This window comes from Chelmon rostratus, chromosome 8 (assembly GCF_017976325.1).
Source record: "Chelmon rostratus isolate fCheRos1 chromosome 8, fCheRos1.pri, whole genome shotgun sequence".
Taxonomy (NCBI): Eukaryota; Metazoa; Chordata; class Actinopteri; order Chaetodontiformes; family Chaetodontidae; genus Chelmon; species Chelmon rostratus.
This window is the reverse complement of record NC_055665.1, coordinates 18,752,438-18,768,599: the sequence shown is the minus strand read 5'-3', so window position 1 is coordinate 18,768,599 and position 16,162 is coordinate 18,752,438. Positions and strand designations below refer to the sequence as shown.

At 43.3% G+C, this 16,162-nt stretch overlaps 1 protein-coding gene across 1 annotated transcript; it reads right to left on the bottom strand.

The window, feature by feature from the left end:
• Positions 1 to 1,327: 1,327 nt before the first annotated feature.
• On the bottom strand, positions 1,328 to 7,996 carry sybu (syntabulin (syntaxin-interacting)). The gene is made up of 5 exons (XM_041943091.1): positions 7,633 to 7,996; positions 5,810 to 5,906; positions 5,537 to 5,689; positions 4,005 to 4,160; positions 1,328 to 3,124 (listed from the first exon to the last, which is right to left on the bottom strand). The coding sequence occupies exons 1-5, from the start codon at positions 7,706 to 7,708 to the stop codon at positions 1,927 to 1,929; spliced, it is 1,680 nt and encodes a 559-aa protein (XP_041799025.1). The 5' UTR covers positions 7,709 to 7,996; the 3' UTR covers positions 1,328 to 1,926.
• Positions 7,997 to 16,162: the final 8,166 nt, after the last annotated feature.

The window sequence follows — 16,162 nt, the reverse complement described above, 5'->3', positions numbered from 1 at the left end:
GAGGCGAATAACTGGTCATGAGTCTGCTGCCTGATGTGCATTTTGGGAAACACTATCTGATGTATTGTGGTAGAGGTATCATTACAGATTGATAACATATTAGCATATTAGGCTCGTTGCGTGGCTCGAGGGATGGTAATGTTTGTCGGTCACTCCACCACTGGGGTCGTGAAAGAAAAGTTTTTATTAAAAAAAAGTATATTTATATATTGTCATTGTGAACATGCTGATTTTAGCATTTGGCTTGAAGCAGTGCTGTAGCTATGTAGCAGCCCATTAGAGCTGCTAGCACAGACTGTAGTCTGGTTAATATCACAAAATTATACTGTCTGACACAAAGGTGGCCTTTAAACTGGGTTGACGGATGGCTGTCATCACTCATCTGACCCCCATCGTAATGATGTCACTCCCATCTGTCTGGGGACACTGCCTGCCAAAACCTCTCAGAGACTGACCCACTTTCAAAAAAGGAAAATGTGCGTCATCAGTCTTCAGAAAGGGAACAAGCTATTTGGGTGAATAATTGTCCTGAAAGGCTAGAGAATCAAATATACAGATTTTTCAAGACTGGTGTGTTCTCAGCTGGTTTGACTTTACAACCACTGCTGCTCACTCATTTTAATCTAGCATCCAAAGACGAGTGAGGGGATTACAGCATCTTATGACTCAGTGTGACGCTTTATGAACTGAGGGGTCATGGTTATGTAATTTAAGACATCACCATATGGTAGAGTGGAAAATGGAGTCATCATAGCAAAGATGCCATGTGTTTGTTCATTTAGACTTAATCAGCTTTTCCTTCAATTATCACTGAATTGTGGGAAGATATTGTGTAATGACTAAAAGCATTTGTAGTTTTTGCATCTTCTCTGGCGCTGACCCAGTTCTTACTGGTATAAAGGACACAGACAGCATTTTACAGCTTCTGAGAGATGCCAGTAAAGTGGAGCTAATGCACTTACACAGTCAGACCCACAACCCAAGGGATGTCTGAAAATACAGGCTGGGAAAGCTTTTATGTAAGATGAACTGTCATGAGAACACTGCTTGGTTGCACTTGGGTTGATATTTTCCCTTTCATTAATTTATGTGAACATCTTGTGCAAGTGAAGAAACTTGGGCTCTCCCAGTCTTCTCTAGTATTTTCAATTTATGGCTTATATAACAAGTCAAACTTTAACAATAGTCCCCGTTCAGTCATTTCCTCCCCCATGACAAACCTGTCTGATCAAAAATGCCACAAGTCACAACACATGAGAATTTATCATGCTTTAATAATAAAGATACAAGGACATTTGATGTAAACCACCAGTATTGCACATAGCTCAGGCACATAACAAGTGTCAATTGCTTTGAAGCGTCAACTTATTTCTATGGAACAATACACAGGCTGTACAGAATAAAGCTCTACTCCCAGGGAGGAAAAAAAATAATGTATACTTCTTCACAAAACAATAACAGTGAACTCACATTAAAGCTTTGGCTGAAGGTTTAAGGTTTCTTTTTGAACAATAACTCAAACAGTTGAATTTTCAGAACCCGTCAAACAGAAACTAGCATTCAATCTTTCAACTCCTCTCTCATCGCAACAAAGAACGTTTTTTTTTTTTTTCCTCAAACACAAGGACAACTAGGGACACCACCGGACAATGATAACACATAACCATCTACCCAGATGATCAGCTTATACATGGAAATGATAAATAAATATATAAATAACCCCCATTAAAAATAATCCCTTTCAAGTCACCAATTTGCTTCAACTCATGGTAACTGCACAGTGCAAACAAACAGTGCTGGAACCAAAAAAACTGCATTAATGTCAAGTGTTTAACAAAAAATGCAACAAATCTCACAAATACTGTTGAAAAGATGCTTAAGTGCTTTTAGTTCAAGGTTAGGCGTGTGCATGCGGGGTGGGAGCCTTTATGCATTAGGCCTGTGAGCGACGTGACGAAGAGAGTGCAATCCCATGATGCAACAGCCCCTGATAAGTGCCGCAATGTTGTACACTGGAGCGCTTCCATCCACACCGTGTCGCGAGTACAGCCAGGCTACAGTGGGTAGCACAGGGCCTGCCACTGCGACCAGATCCACCAGGAAGCTGTTGCTCCAATAACGCTTGCCAACCACATCCAGTCCGGGTGACAGACACGGCTCCTCCTCACCGACATCAAAGTCCAGCTCCTCCATGAACCGTCGGCTCTCCGCAGGTTCCGAGCAGCACATGCCAGAATCGGTGGAGGTGTCGGGGGTCTCTGGGGGAGCAGGACTGGGCGTGCTGGGTGGAGGAGGGGCCGAGTCGAGGAGATTGGCAGTGGTGGTAGTGGAGATGGGCAGGTGTGGGAGACCCAGAAGACTGCTGGGAGCTGACAGAACTGTGTCCCCCACTGTTGCCCCATGGAACTTTAGCAGCTGGAGGAGTAGAGCCTGCAGGTCTGGAGACATGGGCGTTATGTCCGTCTGGATTCCTTTATCTTCTGCGTGCTGCTGGAAGGGTGTGCTTGAAGAGATGGAGACGGTGGTGGAAACTGTATTCGGCAGAGTCGGTGGGGGTTCAGTAGATTCATCAATCAACTGTCCCTCTTCTGACAGTGCAGACACCCCAGGCCCATCTGTCCCCGCCCTCAGTTTACCACTAGAGTCCTGACTGAAATCCACCGCAGTGGACATGAAGACCTGCTCCAAAATGTCCGCTCTGTTGGCCATCTCATCATTTAGCAGCAGCCCACTGTCGGCCATCGCCTCTGCCCCTTGTTCTCCCAGCTCCATGCCTCCCTCTTCCTCCCCCACCGTCTTCTTTCCACCACTATCAGGGCTCTCGCAAATAAAGTCCAGGGTGTTTTCGTCTTGGAGGTTTGTGCCACTCTGGGCCAGCTCCATGCTTTGGAGCAGGGACTCCAACTTCCGGTTTTGGATGTTGATGTCGATGAAATACTTCTGTATTCCCTTGTCCTTCTCCATCAGGCTGCTCTTCATCGTTTCCACCACCTGACGCAGCTGCTTGATCTCTTTGCGAGCCTCCTTGAGGGACAGCTGAGCCTCCACCCGGTGACACTCCTCTTCAATCCAGTCCTCCCTCATTCTGCTGAGCTGAGCCTTAAGCTCCTCAATCTCTGTCTCTCTAATGAAGAGGGAGGAAAATACCAACATTTACTTAACAGTCTGACAGTTTGGAAAATATGCTTGTGTCCTCTCTTGCCCAGAGTTAGATGAGATCAATACCACTCTCATATCTGTCTGCTAAATATGAAGCTGCAGCCAGCTGCCAACTAGCTGCGCATAATAATGCAAGCAGCAGGGAACGAGTGATGCTGCTTGACTGCACTTCAGTACAGGGATATTGCCCTGGGTTCTTGTTAACACAAGAACGTGTAAAGATATGAAGCCATTTAATTTGCAACTTGTGGAATGTTGTTGTTAGCCGGCTAGCTCCTGCAGTGTAGGCTTAAAACCAGTCCCACACAAAATCTGGTCCAACTGCACCTCCAAACCACACATTATTCATTAAGACAAAAGGAACAACGGCCAAAGACAGCATGTTTTGGTTTTGGGTGAACTGTAGGCAGTAGGTGGATTTCGCTACCTTTGGACAGAGCCAGGGTAGCTGTAGCTTCATATTTGGCAGACAGATAAGTGATAAGTATCAATCTTCTCATGTCACTTTCAGTAAGAAGGAAAATAATTGAATAACATAATACAAAGCAGATTTATAGAATTAAGGATACAAAGCAATTAAATTAGAAAGCATGCAATTTTGAATATATTGCCTTGTTTGTCTTATGTACAGTGCGTATTTCTTGCATGATATAACTAGTAGCTGTTTTTTTAATCTTATGTAAGTCCAGTGGGCTCACACTTCACAGGATTTGAATGGTTGAGCAGAGCTGCAGTGAGCTGCAATGTTTAATTTTTCCCCTGATATGACCACTATCCTGCCTTAAAACCATAAAAAGCTATATATACAGTCAGAGAAGCTACTGTGCAGCTAAATCTTAACTGACCTGTCATGGACTCTATTTTCAGACTCCATCAGTTTGGTCTTCAGGTGTCTGATGGCCACTTCCTTCTGCTGTAGAGGGGTGAGATACTGCTCAGGGTTTGGGGGTCTGATGCCATGGTTGTCTCCACAGGAGTGGTAGCGGCCCAGGCTTGCTCTTCTGTTGGCCAGAGAAACAAATATGTTGGTTAAAGGCCACATTCAACCCTGTAGAACCAACATTATCCATCAGTTCCTAACGAGACACTTCGAAGCACAGCAGAAAACAAACCAATTTGGCGATTAAAAGTGAAATTGCTCCCTGTAGACAGTAATTTGTCTGAGAGAGTGCTGTCAGGGCAGATGCTCTCTGAAGCTTGGAATTACTGTCTGACACAGGATTACTGGCATGTTGAGTAGAGGCAAAAAACCCTAAAATGCTGGTTTATCTAAATACACGCAGAGTCTGCAAGGAAGGAAATCACCTCACTAACACACACACACACATAGAAAAACCCCTTAAACTAGGAGCTAATTGCATTAGCATGCAAATGCCCTTTGCATGTCCTGTGACCAGTGTTTTATCGTGCTCAAAGAGAACTGATAAAAGGATTCATGTTTTGTCCGTAGAGGATGAGTGGGTGGATTTGGATAAAATGCAAAGCAGCATGTAAGCCCCTCTCTTCCACCAGCACAATATCCTAGCAACCTGGGATACTTCAGGCTTTCATGCGAGTGCTTTGCATCCTGCCAGAAATAGCAACAGCCCAGCAGAAGGTAGCATGAGAGGAAAAGATGTCACATGACACTTAGCCAGGCAGTGGAAATGTCTTAAAGTGACAAGAGTGGAGGGTAATAATGTATTTATGGAAGCTGTAAACATGGGTTGAATGTTTGTCATTTATACTGCAGAGGACATTTTTAGAGTTAAACCTTATGCAGGGCTGAGCTGCAAACAAACAAAGCCTAGGAAGAAAACCTTCTTAGGAATACGGAGCCTGGAGCACCATGTAGGAAATTCATGGGGGTCCCAAACAGCTTTGCGCTTCAGGCTATTCAGTTCACACACAGTTCTGCCGTACTGGAATATTTATGACCTTGTTCTCTCCTCCAAACCAAGGTGCATTCGCTCTAATCCAGTTAAGAGTCAATTGCAGTCAGTAGGGCCACTGTCTGGTCCCACAGTCAGACATTTGCTATGTTAAATCTTCATTAATCCCAACCACAGCCAAATCATGACCGATATAATCCCAGACGGGTGCAAGAGCGGAAATGATAAAACGGTCTGAGCTTAATCCAGCCACCCACTCACTCACTCATCGTAATGCTGCACATTGCCTGAGCTACAGCCAAAGTGTCTGCAGTCTCCAAAATCTACTTGTTCCTCCCTCAAACAGGGAAGGTTGGATTTGTAATGAATGCAGGTGGAGAAATGTTGAAAGGTTAGACATGACCAGGAGGTCACATAACTGATCAAGAACTCCCTCAACTTTAAAAACCACAATCTTTGTTCTGTGAGTTACTAATAACGTGTGATATGAAAGCCAGGTTTGGTACCTGGAGGTGGGGCTGGAGTTGCAGCTGCTACTGTTGGTCGAGGAGGCAGGTCTGGGTGGAGTCCTGTAGGGAGCGTAGAGCTCTGCATCGCGGTTGGCTGTAGGGCTCCCGGCTGGTTTGAACACTGGGAGTGGTCTGATGTGGGCGCCGCGACTTGATAAAAGAAAAAATATATAAGAGGAAATTCGAATGCATGATGAACACTCGCACTTTAGCTCAACTGTCTTGGTCTAGTAGTGACCCCAGCAGACCACAAATACATGCACTTCATACCTGCGTGAAGGAGCTTTCTTTCCAGCTGAACTGAAAGTGAGGCCCCTGGCCTTCAGGCTGCCTGTGCTGCTGGAAGAGCTGAAGTCTGCCTCACTGCCTGCAGAGAGAAACATCACCACATTAACATGCATTCAGAATTAAAGCCAGACCATAGATATTGAAAGGCGATCAAACACAACCTCCCCCTTTCAATGAAAGGTTCACTTTATAAGAAATAAAACACTATCTTGCTCAATTCAACACAGTGAGGGGTTTTGTAGCCAAAACCTTGGTTGGTCTGGTATGACTGGATGTTTCTGAAGATTATCGGCAAAAATTAGCTATTGTTAGTGGACTTCAGATATTAAGTCAGTTTGCTGACTTTAATGTATTTCTGTGCTACTGTCAGACCCTACTTAACCAGGTCACAGCTTCAAAACCAAGAGTTAACACATTGTTCCTCACCAGGAAACATGTTTGTTATTTCCTGCTTGTGGTCCCATTCCACTCTCTCTCTCAACGGTTGTTCAGAAAAAACGTAAGTCTCACTTGACGTCACAAACATTCAAAATCAACATTTGGCCCTTAACAAATGCAAATATGTCCTTGTTATGCGCTAGAAATATGTTGCCCATTTGGGACAAGTTTTACTGTTTTCTTCGTGTGTGCTAGCCTCTCCTTTATCAAGCACCTTCTCATATAGAAACCTGTTAGGATCGAGTGCAGACTAAAGCAAGGCTATCATGTTACAGTTTCGGTAGCAGGATTTACATTAAGGCTTCCTGATGGAGGGACCAGGCAGATATCACAGCCTGAAACAGATATTCTTATACAGCTTTTGGATAGGCTGATTGTGGGCTACCCATAATCTATACCCTTTAGACTTGTTAGATTGTGAGTTTGAAGCACAGGGCATACAGATTACTTCATGTGATTACAAACGCCATTAACGGTCCAGAACTAGCCAGTAATATCCAGTCATTATGTGTTACATAAACAGCTCTGCTCAAATGGTGCAAGACAGACAGACGCTGTATATAGAAGGCCTCAGTACAATACTGAAGTCTGGAATGTCTCCAATTTAAATGTTTAAGATCAGCAAAATGGTCACGAAATATTGCATTAAAATGATTAAAGGTTAATTTTAAAACCATACCTGAGTAGCATCTTTTCCCATCAAACAAAACCATGTTACTCTGTCCAGTGACGACCGTGACAAATAAAATTGTTCAAAACTAAGTGATCCTCCACCACTTGGTGAGTCAACTGAGGGTCTGTGCACATTCAATCAGTGTAGTAGCCTCCTGCTAATCATCCTAATTGGCTAAGCTCCCAAACATTTTCCTCAACCAATCAGCTTTCTTTCTCATTTTGACTCATGATCAAGCAGTTTTTTTCTCCTTCCACAGATTAAAAGAGAGGAAAGTCAATTTCGGCTGGAACGTGCTGCGCTCTTTCTAACATATGTTTTAAGACATCTCAGATGCATAGATGATAGTTCACTCCAGTTGTTATTTTCCTTTTAGGCAAACAGCTGCTTCCCAGCCAGTGTTTGTTCCAGTCAACATATCAGTGAATCTGTTGGCTGCTGACGTGTGACAAATACACAGTTACTGCACTTTGGTCTTTGGGGAACCACTGGCATGCATCAGTATGTATATTCAATGTGCTAAATATAAGTCTGTGCATATATATATATAAAGGTTAATATATCAACACACACAAATCAGATTATTTTCACAAAGTATAGGATCAGATCATAATGTTGCAGGTCTACAGTAAAGATTTTAAATGTTGTTAAGATGAAACTGCTTTTTTCTCTTCATCTCTGTATTCTTCTTTACCTCTGGCTTTCATAGCCGACCTCAGCTCCCTCTTGTGTCTCGGGGCGCTCCGTGGTTCGCCGCTCCACTCGGCCATCACCCTTACCCTCTTCACTTTGGCCTTGCGCTCGGGGAGTGTCGGCGAGCCGTGGGCACTCTGCTCTGAGCCTGACGGGGTTTTGGAGGGGGACACAGACTGACTAGTGGGGCAGCCGGTGTCATCTATTGTAAACAGGCACACAGACAGTAATAGCCAAGAACAGGCAGCGTGGGGCAGGCAGCGAACACAAGCAGTCAGCCAGAGCTCAAGGTTCAGCCCGGTGTTATCTGACAGATAGCATGACAGCTTTCACAATAGCTCCTCACTTTCGTTAAGTAGTTTACACAGTGCACACACACACACACACACACGCACACATTCTTTGCTGTGTAGTTGTTCTCTTTCATTTTCTCTATTATGGAAGACAATTTACATTTACAGTACTTAAAGTAAACATAAGTGTGTGCAAGGTTGCAAAATCCAGCACGCTGTGCTTAAAAAATAGACTCTGAATAAAAAGTTTTAACTGCTTTCATCCAGTGGAGTACAATTTGGAGGTACTTTACTTTATTTGAGTATTTCCATTTTATTATTCTTTACACTTATACTCTACTACATTTCAGAGGGAAATTTTGATGTTTTTCTACTACATTTATCTGGTTGCTTGAGTCACTTTGCCGATTAACATTCGGCTTTGTGCACAACACTGCAAAAGTCTTTATCTTACCAAGTAATTTGTGTCTCGCCTACACTGAAAAGTGCCCTTCTGTATAATGAGGAATTGTATTTTTGGACATATTTTTGCCAGAATTTCATTTTGCTGATAATACTTAAGTACTTTTACTTAATGTACTACAATGAACCTTTAACTGGTTATGAAAGAGTCTCAATTTAATACTGATGCCTCTGTATGACATACATAAGCAAACGAGACCATAAGCAAGAAGACTGGCGCAGTGCTGAGGATGATTTCTTACAGCCTGGGGAAAGAAGCTGCTCTGTAGTCTGGTGGTTTGACAGCTGATATCCCCGGACCAGATACATCACCTCATGTATCCTGCCAATAGCTGTGTTTAAAAAGAAAAATTGCATGAAAAACATGTTGCCTTTCTTTCATTCGCTGATACCGCTTTTGTCCACAGTGGCCGCCAGATTCAACAACAACAACAAAAAAAAATTAAACTTCCTTGTAGCTGCTTTAAGTAGGATTTTTTAAATGCTGGGCTTTTACTTGGATTGGAGCAGTGCCAAGAGCAATGTAACACAATCTTGCGCCTGACAGCCTCTAAATGATGTTCAAACTATCTGACAGCCTTCAGTTATGATCCCAGCTGTCCTCAGACTGGAGCTGAACTTCTTACCTGAGCAAAAGCTGTTGGTGCTGATGGTCCTTTTGGAGTGGTCTGAGCTGATGTCGCACTCCTTCCCCTCCTCCTCTGAAAAAGGTGAATCAGACAGAGGCGAGCCTTTGTCCTTCGGTGGGAAGGGATGGAGGACCAAACGTGGGATGCGGCTGCGGGGGCTTCCTTTCTCCGGTGACTTCTTTTCCTGTTCAAAGCAATTTACGTTAGAGCTGAAGGCAGGGATGCAGCCGCCCAACTTACGACAATGTACCTTCTTTTCCAGGATGATGGTATTTTTCAATTTATAAAAGGCTTAAATTTGTTTGCAACACTTTTTCCAAAAAAGCCAATTCTTCTTGGAAAAGACTGATTCAACATGCAGGAATTATTCACCAGTGACCAGGAGCAGTGATAGTACTCACCTCATATTCTTGGAACGGTCCCATTGTGCTTCACGTAGCGTTTTCCCCTGACAAGTGAAAAAGAGGAGAAGAATCAGGTGAGTCATTTTTTTTTCTGTGGACTGTGTCTGTGGCAGCATTTTGACGTGGCGCTCAAACCCTTAACAAACAAGGGCCCTCTGTCTGAACTCTGTTACGCCACTAAATCCCACCCACCACACACACACACACACACAGACATCCTGCCTGGTACAGATGGCACAACAAGCCCAGAGCGAGCCATGACCGTTACACAGGGAATTTATGACCTTATGAAGCAAATTCTACCCGTCAACCCTAAAAATAAAACAGCAAATTACATTTTGAATTTAAATTTGTGAAGTCATTTAACAATTTAAGTGGAGGCAATTGAATTTAATAGTAAAAAACAAGTAAAGAGAATGAGATAACAAGCCCAGGAGTCCATAGTAGTATTAGTGGCTTAATAAAAGCAGTGCTTTGAGTTAAATGCTAATGTAAGCATGCTTGCAAGCTTACAGTGATAATGCCAACATGTTGATGTTTGACAGGTTTACGTTTAACATCTTAGTTAAGCGTGATTGCATGCTTACATTTGCCCATCAGCAAGTACAGCTGAGACTGTACTGAGTATCATTAGCCTTGCAGGTATTTATTTGACCTGAGGGTGTGCTTGGATTCAATAGTTGTCGGGATATTCCAGTAAAAAAACATGTCAGCCTCATGGTGCTGCGGGAGGAAAAGCCTGGGGATCACCTGTCATGAGGATGTGTCGTCTGGGAATGAATGTCTCTACAAAATGGCATGGCAATCCACCAAGTACTTGATGAGACTTATGACTGAATAACTGAAAACTTTGACCAGCTGGTGGGGCTACAGAAAATGTGAGAGGATCACCAATTAATTTAGATTTATCCTCAAGGAACCTTGAATATCAAATTTAATGGTAATCTATCCAAAACCAGTTGAGATATTTCACTCTGAATCACAAATGTCAACCTCATGGTGGCAATACAGGAAAAGTCAGAGGGTTATTAAATTCTTTAGGATTCATCCTCTGAGAACCATGACTGTCTGCACAAAATTTCATGGCAACCTGATAGCTGTCAAGATGATTCAGTCTGGACCAAATAGCTGGGCTGACTGACAGTCATAGAGCCATGCCGCTAGCGTGGCTAAAAACAGTAAAGGAGATAAGACAAAAGAAAACTTCAAACAAATGCTCAGTTAACTCATCTGCTTGTGGTTTCAAACGAGTTCAGAGTCTGCACAGATACAGCTCTACTCTTTTCATATTCTGTTTTTTCATCAAAGTCATCCCTGATTACGATGATCAGATGAAGCTCAGTAATAGATGAAAGGTATCCAGCTTCATTATATCGCTCTGCTATGCAAAACTTCACTAACTGTGGGGCTGCCTGCCAAAAGCTGCAAAGTGCTTCTATCACTGAGATATAATAGGCGATGGAGCGATATCACATCCTCTTTAACAAAGTAGGGACTGAAGTAGAAATTAACTGTTGTATAACGCTGAACTTTTTTGTTTTGCGCAAGCACATTTAAACACGGAAAAACATATTTTATTGATGCTTTAAAGATAAATAATGCAGAATTTCTCTCACGCTTGAATAAACTTTATACAATCACTTCACTTCCTCTCGCCTGTTGATTTCCTCTCAGAGTCGTTGCCTAAGGGGGTCAGTTGCGTAAGCGTATACGTGTTTTTCCTTTTTTGCACTGGGAATGATGTAATTGACCCCAAGGTCTATGTGCTGCTGTCGCATCAGTGAATCTGAACCTGTCTTTCCTCGTTTCATCCAGATGGTACCGTTTTTTTTTTTTTTCATTTTGCCTGCATAGATGCCAGTCTTGCCTCGATCATCCGGCCTCCCCAGCCAATCCTCCATCAATAACAGAATGATATCACCACCAGATGACCTAATATAAGACACGCTCTCTGTATGAGCAATCCAGACTCGTGCAAAATCCTCTTTCTTCAAACCGCCAAGGCCCAAAGAGGATGGCAAAAATAGAGCAGAGAGTCATGGGAATCAGAACCCACCTCCTTTTATCAGACTCAAAAATAGATTTGTGTTCCGGGTGGCCTTCACCACCTTGCCTACAGCTTCACTTTCATTTTCAGGCACCCACAGTATTATCGTACTATGGCAATGCACAGCCTGCCTGGCACAGCGGAGTCAGGCTATAGACAGCAAGCAGGGCAGAGCAGCCAGAGCCGTGCCCTAGCAACTGAGAGGAAACGCTGCACGAATGGCTCCGGCTAGATGAGACCAATTATGTGTAAATCTGCACAGAGTGTAGGCTTCTGCTGCTCATCCTGAGACGCTGTCCTTCGCTGAGGAATCTGGAGTGTGCTGAGGTAGTGTGGGGGTGTTCGTCATTCAGCTGCAGAGGGCTCATTCAGACTGAATGAACGCTCTGTCCTTGAGCCAGCGTGTGTGAGCTTAGGCAGCTTTTATGTATACTCAAATACTACTTATATTTCCGCTGTTTGTAGCATATGATTATGGTATATTTTGGAGTTTAAATGGAATATTTTTTTATTACTTTGTGTTTGGACTCAGGCCCCTGCCCACGCATGCTATAGCTTGATTTGGATTTTTTTAATCTAAACAGTGCTGACAGTTTGGCTGCTTCCCTTATATTTGCACTTGTTCTGATCTAGCCCATGCACTCAGTCCTCCGCCCGGACACTCTGCTTGACTCCAGACAAAGTTGATTGGCTACCTGCTGGGCGACAAGCTAAGCATTATCTAAATTGCAAATGCAGGATTTTCAGCTCTCTCAAGCACAACCAACAACCAAACTGGCTTCTTATGCGAGAGACAATCGCTCCAGAAACACCTCCATACATAAGAGCGCCCTGACTTAGGAGGCGGGTCTACTGGGAAAGGAAGGTTTGGATGAAAGCTGTCAGTGGGATGCCAAGATAATGTGTACATGACTGGTAAACAAGTCCTTAAGCCTCCACTGAAGCTATTTCCTTTATCCAGATGGTAACAGCATGGAGTAGGCGTAAATAATAAATTCCCTTAATCCATCCCAATCCACGTATGTGCTTTCTCATGTTCCACAATGTGAAGCTGTTTATTCCAATTTGATATGAACCACATGATGCACTCAGTCCATTTGTTCTGTTGGCATGACTGTTAATGGTGGTGGTGCTGTGTCATTTCAGGGATAAAGAACTTCCAATGAACTTCACAGTGACAGACAGTTTTGAAAGACGTGATCTTAACTGAGCATCTACTGTATGTCCAAATGCTCCATTCTTTTTCTCATTAAGCCATGCAGGAAATACTTGTAGTCTGAAAACGGACAGAATTGATTCTCTTCCGAGCACGTCATTCATAACACTTGTTCTAAGCTCACTGACCCTTAAACGGACAGCATCATCATAGCATGATGTCATTACTGAGTAAGCACTTTGACTTTCAGCGATCATTCCAGGAGCATATTGAAAGCAATACCCACATGCAGGAAATGTTCTCAGTACAGTACAGAAGCTGTTTATCAGGCGTGTAGAAAAACACAGCTGACTGCTGTGTGAAGCCCTCACAGAATCATTGGAGCGCCACAGGGTTCCACATAGATCTATATTATTCTAAAGCCCTTTCAAAATACATGAAACTCTCATATTAAACCAAATGTAGCATTTTTAAGAACATCAGACATCAAATAGAACAGCTGCTCTAACCAGGGAACACTCAACCTCCCCATGTGTTTACATGTTTACGAATCCCTTTGTTTTCCATATGCCACTTCAAAGCCGTTCTGATTATTCCTTAAGGCTTATGAGATTTTCATGTCCCTGTTTCTCCTGACAACCACAGCATCTTCTCCCACACTACCTTCAAATGTCTTGCTTTTTTTTTTATCATATTGTTTCCAGCAATGGGGTTTTGTTTTGTTTCATCGGGCGCCCCCACAGCTGCTGCTGCTGCGCCAGATGTTTTTCTCAGCTTCTAGAATAAAGACACAGGATGTAAACATCCAACTTGTCCATATTTCGCCCGGTACCACCCGATACATGTTGGATTTCTATCAATATTCGGATGATTTGACACAAGACTGCTTTCTGAACTTGTAAACAGCTCTACCTCAGCACCACCTGCTCCCATCCTGCCAATAGTTTCATTTCGGTTTCCAACCTGATGGTGATAGCGGATTGGTTTTTGGAACGATTTTTCGCGAAAGGAAAAGAAATGCCGCGCTTGCCTGGACCGTCTGATGGTGGGTGCTCTCAGAAGGATGCGCGTCAGTCGGTGAAGCACAAAGGGTCGTTCCGCTGCTGGTGCTCCGGCGGTGCCAGCCTCCGCTCTGCTGTTCGGATGTGGGGTGGAGGAGAGCTTCGTGCAGAATGGGGACACACGGGATTGGACCAGAGGCGAGACCACTGACAGCGCACGCACAATATGACCACCATCCCAAGTGCGTTACATAATGCGTGAGGCATTACTTAACGACCGACTCCTCCATATAGAACCATAAGCTGCCCTTAAACTGGTGTATGATATGTAGAACTGACGATGTAAATGGAAATGTATGATGTTTCATATGTCAGTGTCATTTTAACACATGACATACGCCTCTATACATTAATCATAAATGAATAAAATCGCATTCTATGAGCATGCGCTCATGCGCCGGAATTCATTTCATATTTTAGAATATTTATCCAGAATTGGACACATTTGCTCCATCAGTGATGCTTCACAGCTCTTGCGTGAATTTGCAGAATTTCCTCACGGCTCTGTCGTTGACTGACTCCAGCTAAAACGCACGACACGACGCACAGGCCCATCATATGTTGAACACGCGTCTCTGTGCACAGTGATGCGCAGGACGCTAAATACAGTCTGCTGACTTCCTTCAGTGTAAGAGCGAGTTTGCTCTCCATGGTGCTGAAATCAGGGAGGGAGCCTCCTGCTCCTGGCCCAATTTATCTCTGTTTCTATACAGATTAGGTCATTTCCTGAGCAACTGCGCCAGTGGCCCAATGAGTGGAGTTATTGCAGATAGTTACTGCAACCAAAAGGACTCAAATGTTGCCATGTTTCTTTATGAAATCACCTGCAGACCGTATGTTCATGTTGCGTCTCGCCTCTGCGCAGGTGTTCGTCTTTAGTGCGTCAGACCGGGCCGTGAAGAAGATCCGGACACTGGGTGGTACTGAATCAAATATTGGCATGTGATCTGTGAGTCTGTCTTCTTGTCACTGATGCCCTCTACTGGAACAACACCACGATGTCACACAGAACTCAGTGGATTGTTTTCCGGATCACTGTGACCTGAAGCAGTACAGCATCACCGCAATTTATTGTGCTGTGTTTCACTGTACAATTCACAAACTCATATAATCCAGACTTTAGTTTTACTTGATCATAACTCACAACACACAGACTCAGTCTGGCCTAAAACGAGTGCCACTGCACTTCATACCCACCTGACAGCCACGCCTGTCATTATTTGTTCTTGTTGTAAATCAGCTTTTACACCGTTTAACAAACTATAACAACCTTTCTTTGTTCAGTGCATCATTGTGCCTTGTTTCAGTGTAAACTGAAAAAAATCTGTCTGACATGTTGCTCCTGCAAGATAAGACAAAATAATGCGAACACATGGCAAAGGACTGTAATATGGTAAATGACTGTATGTGGTACAGTATTATTTGATCAGGCAAGGTTTAGTTACTTTATGGAGTCAGGTTTTCTACATGGCAAACCATCCCTCCATCCCTCGTTTAATGACGAAACACAATATGCAATCACTGAACATTAGCCGAGTCCACTTTTACAAATCAATCTATCCACTTTCATCTTTAGATTTGTTGGAGGCGTGTATCTTCGCCCTGATGGTGCATTCAGGTAACATGGAGATAACAAATTCGTATTTGACTTTTCTATCACCGGCAAGCGCAACTTCTTTGAGCATTTGAATCCTGCAGTGACCCCTGATGTCTCTGACCTGAACTGTGGATGCACAAAAAAAAGTACAGGAGTGTCAGGAATTATATGCTTCCTTCAAACTGAATAAAATAAATGCCTATTTTCCATCATTTGAGATGACAAACCCCAGAACTCACAGTTAGATTTTCCATTTGTTCATTATATTGAAATGTTCTCAACGTTATAAACAAAAAACAGACTTTTAAGTCCAGGTGCGAAACAGATCAGGAGTAATGGACGACTTTAAAATCAGTCTGAAACCATTTGAACGGCGGCGCTCGGGACAGATTTTCCCGGGTGACGTGAATGCAGCATTTGTCCTCGTTTCTTTCTGCATGGTTGTAATAAGTAATGATGGCCACTAGAGGTCACTAATGTTATGTAGAAAGTGTGTGACGTATTTGAATGAGTGCTCGTCGAGGCTGAATGTTTTGGGTAACTGTGAGCACACCCCGAGCTTGCACTTAAACGCACGAGACCTCTGCCCTCGGCTTATTGAACCATGTTTCTGGTCCATGATGAGATGATTTCTCTCCGCCGTCCGCTCAACACTAAATCAAACACTGAAACCTCACCTGACCTGCTCTATTAATAATTCCCCAGGCTATTACTTTTTGATCTTTCTACAAAATAGCGTGTGAAACTATGTTGCAAATTTCATGATGTTTATTTAAAAAACATGCTTGATTTTATGATCACCTCATGCACACAGTGTCTCCAGTCTATCTGTATGTAAAATCTAATCTAATCTGATCTGACATGGCCTTGGAAGCTCTCGGG

What these genes read in the sequence shown, in the direction of transcription:
- sybu (XM_041943091.1), bottom strand. Translation starts at nt 7,708, where the DNA reads ATGGCCGAGTGGAGCGGCGAACCACGGAGCGCCCCGAGACACAAGAGG. An exon ending in GTCGGCTATGAAAGCCAGAG is followed by an intron (nt 5,907 to 7,632) that starts GTAAAGAAGAAT and finishes TTCTCTCTGCAG; the next exon opens with GCAGTGAGGCAGACTTCAGC. An exon ending in AAGAAAGCTCCTTCACGCAG is followed by an intron (nt 5,690 to 5,809) that starts GTATGAAGTGCA and finishes TCTTTTATCAAG; the next exon opens with TCGCGGCGCCCACATCAGAC.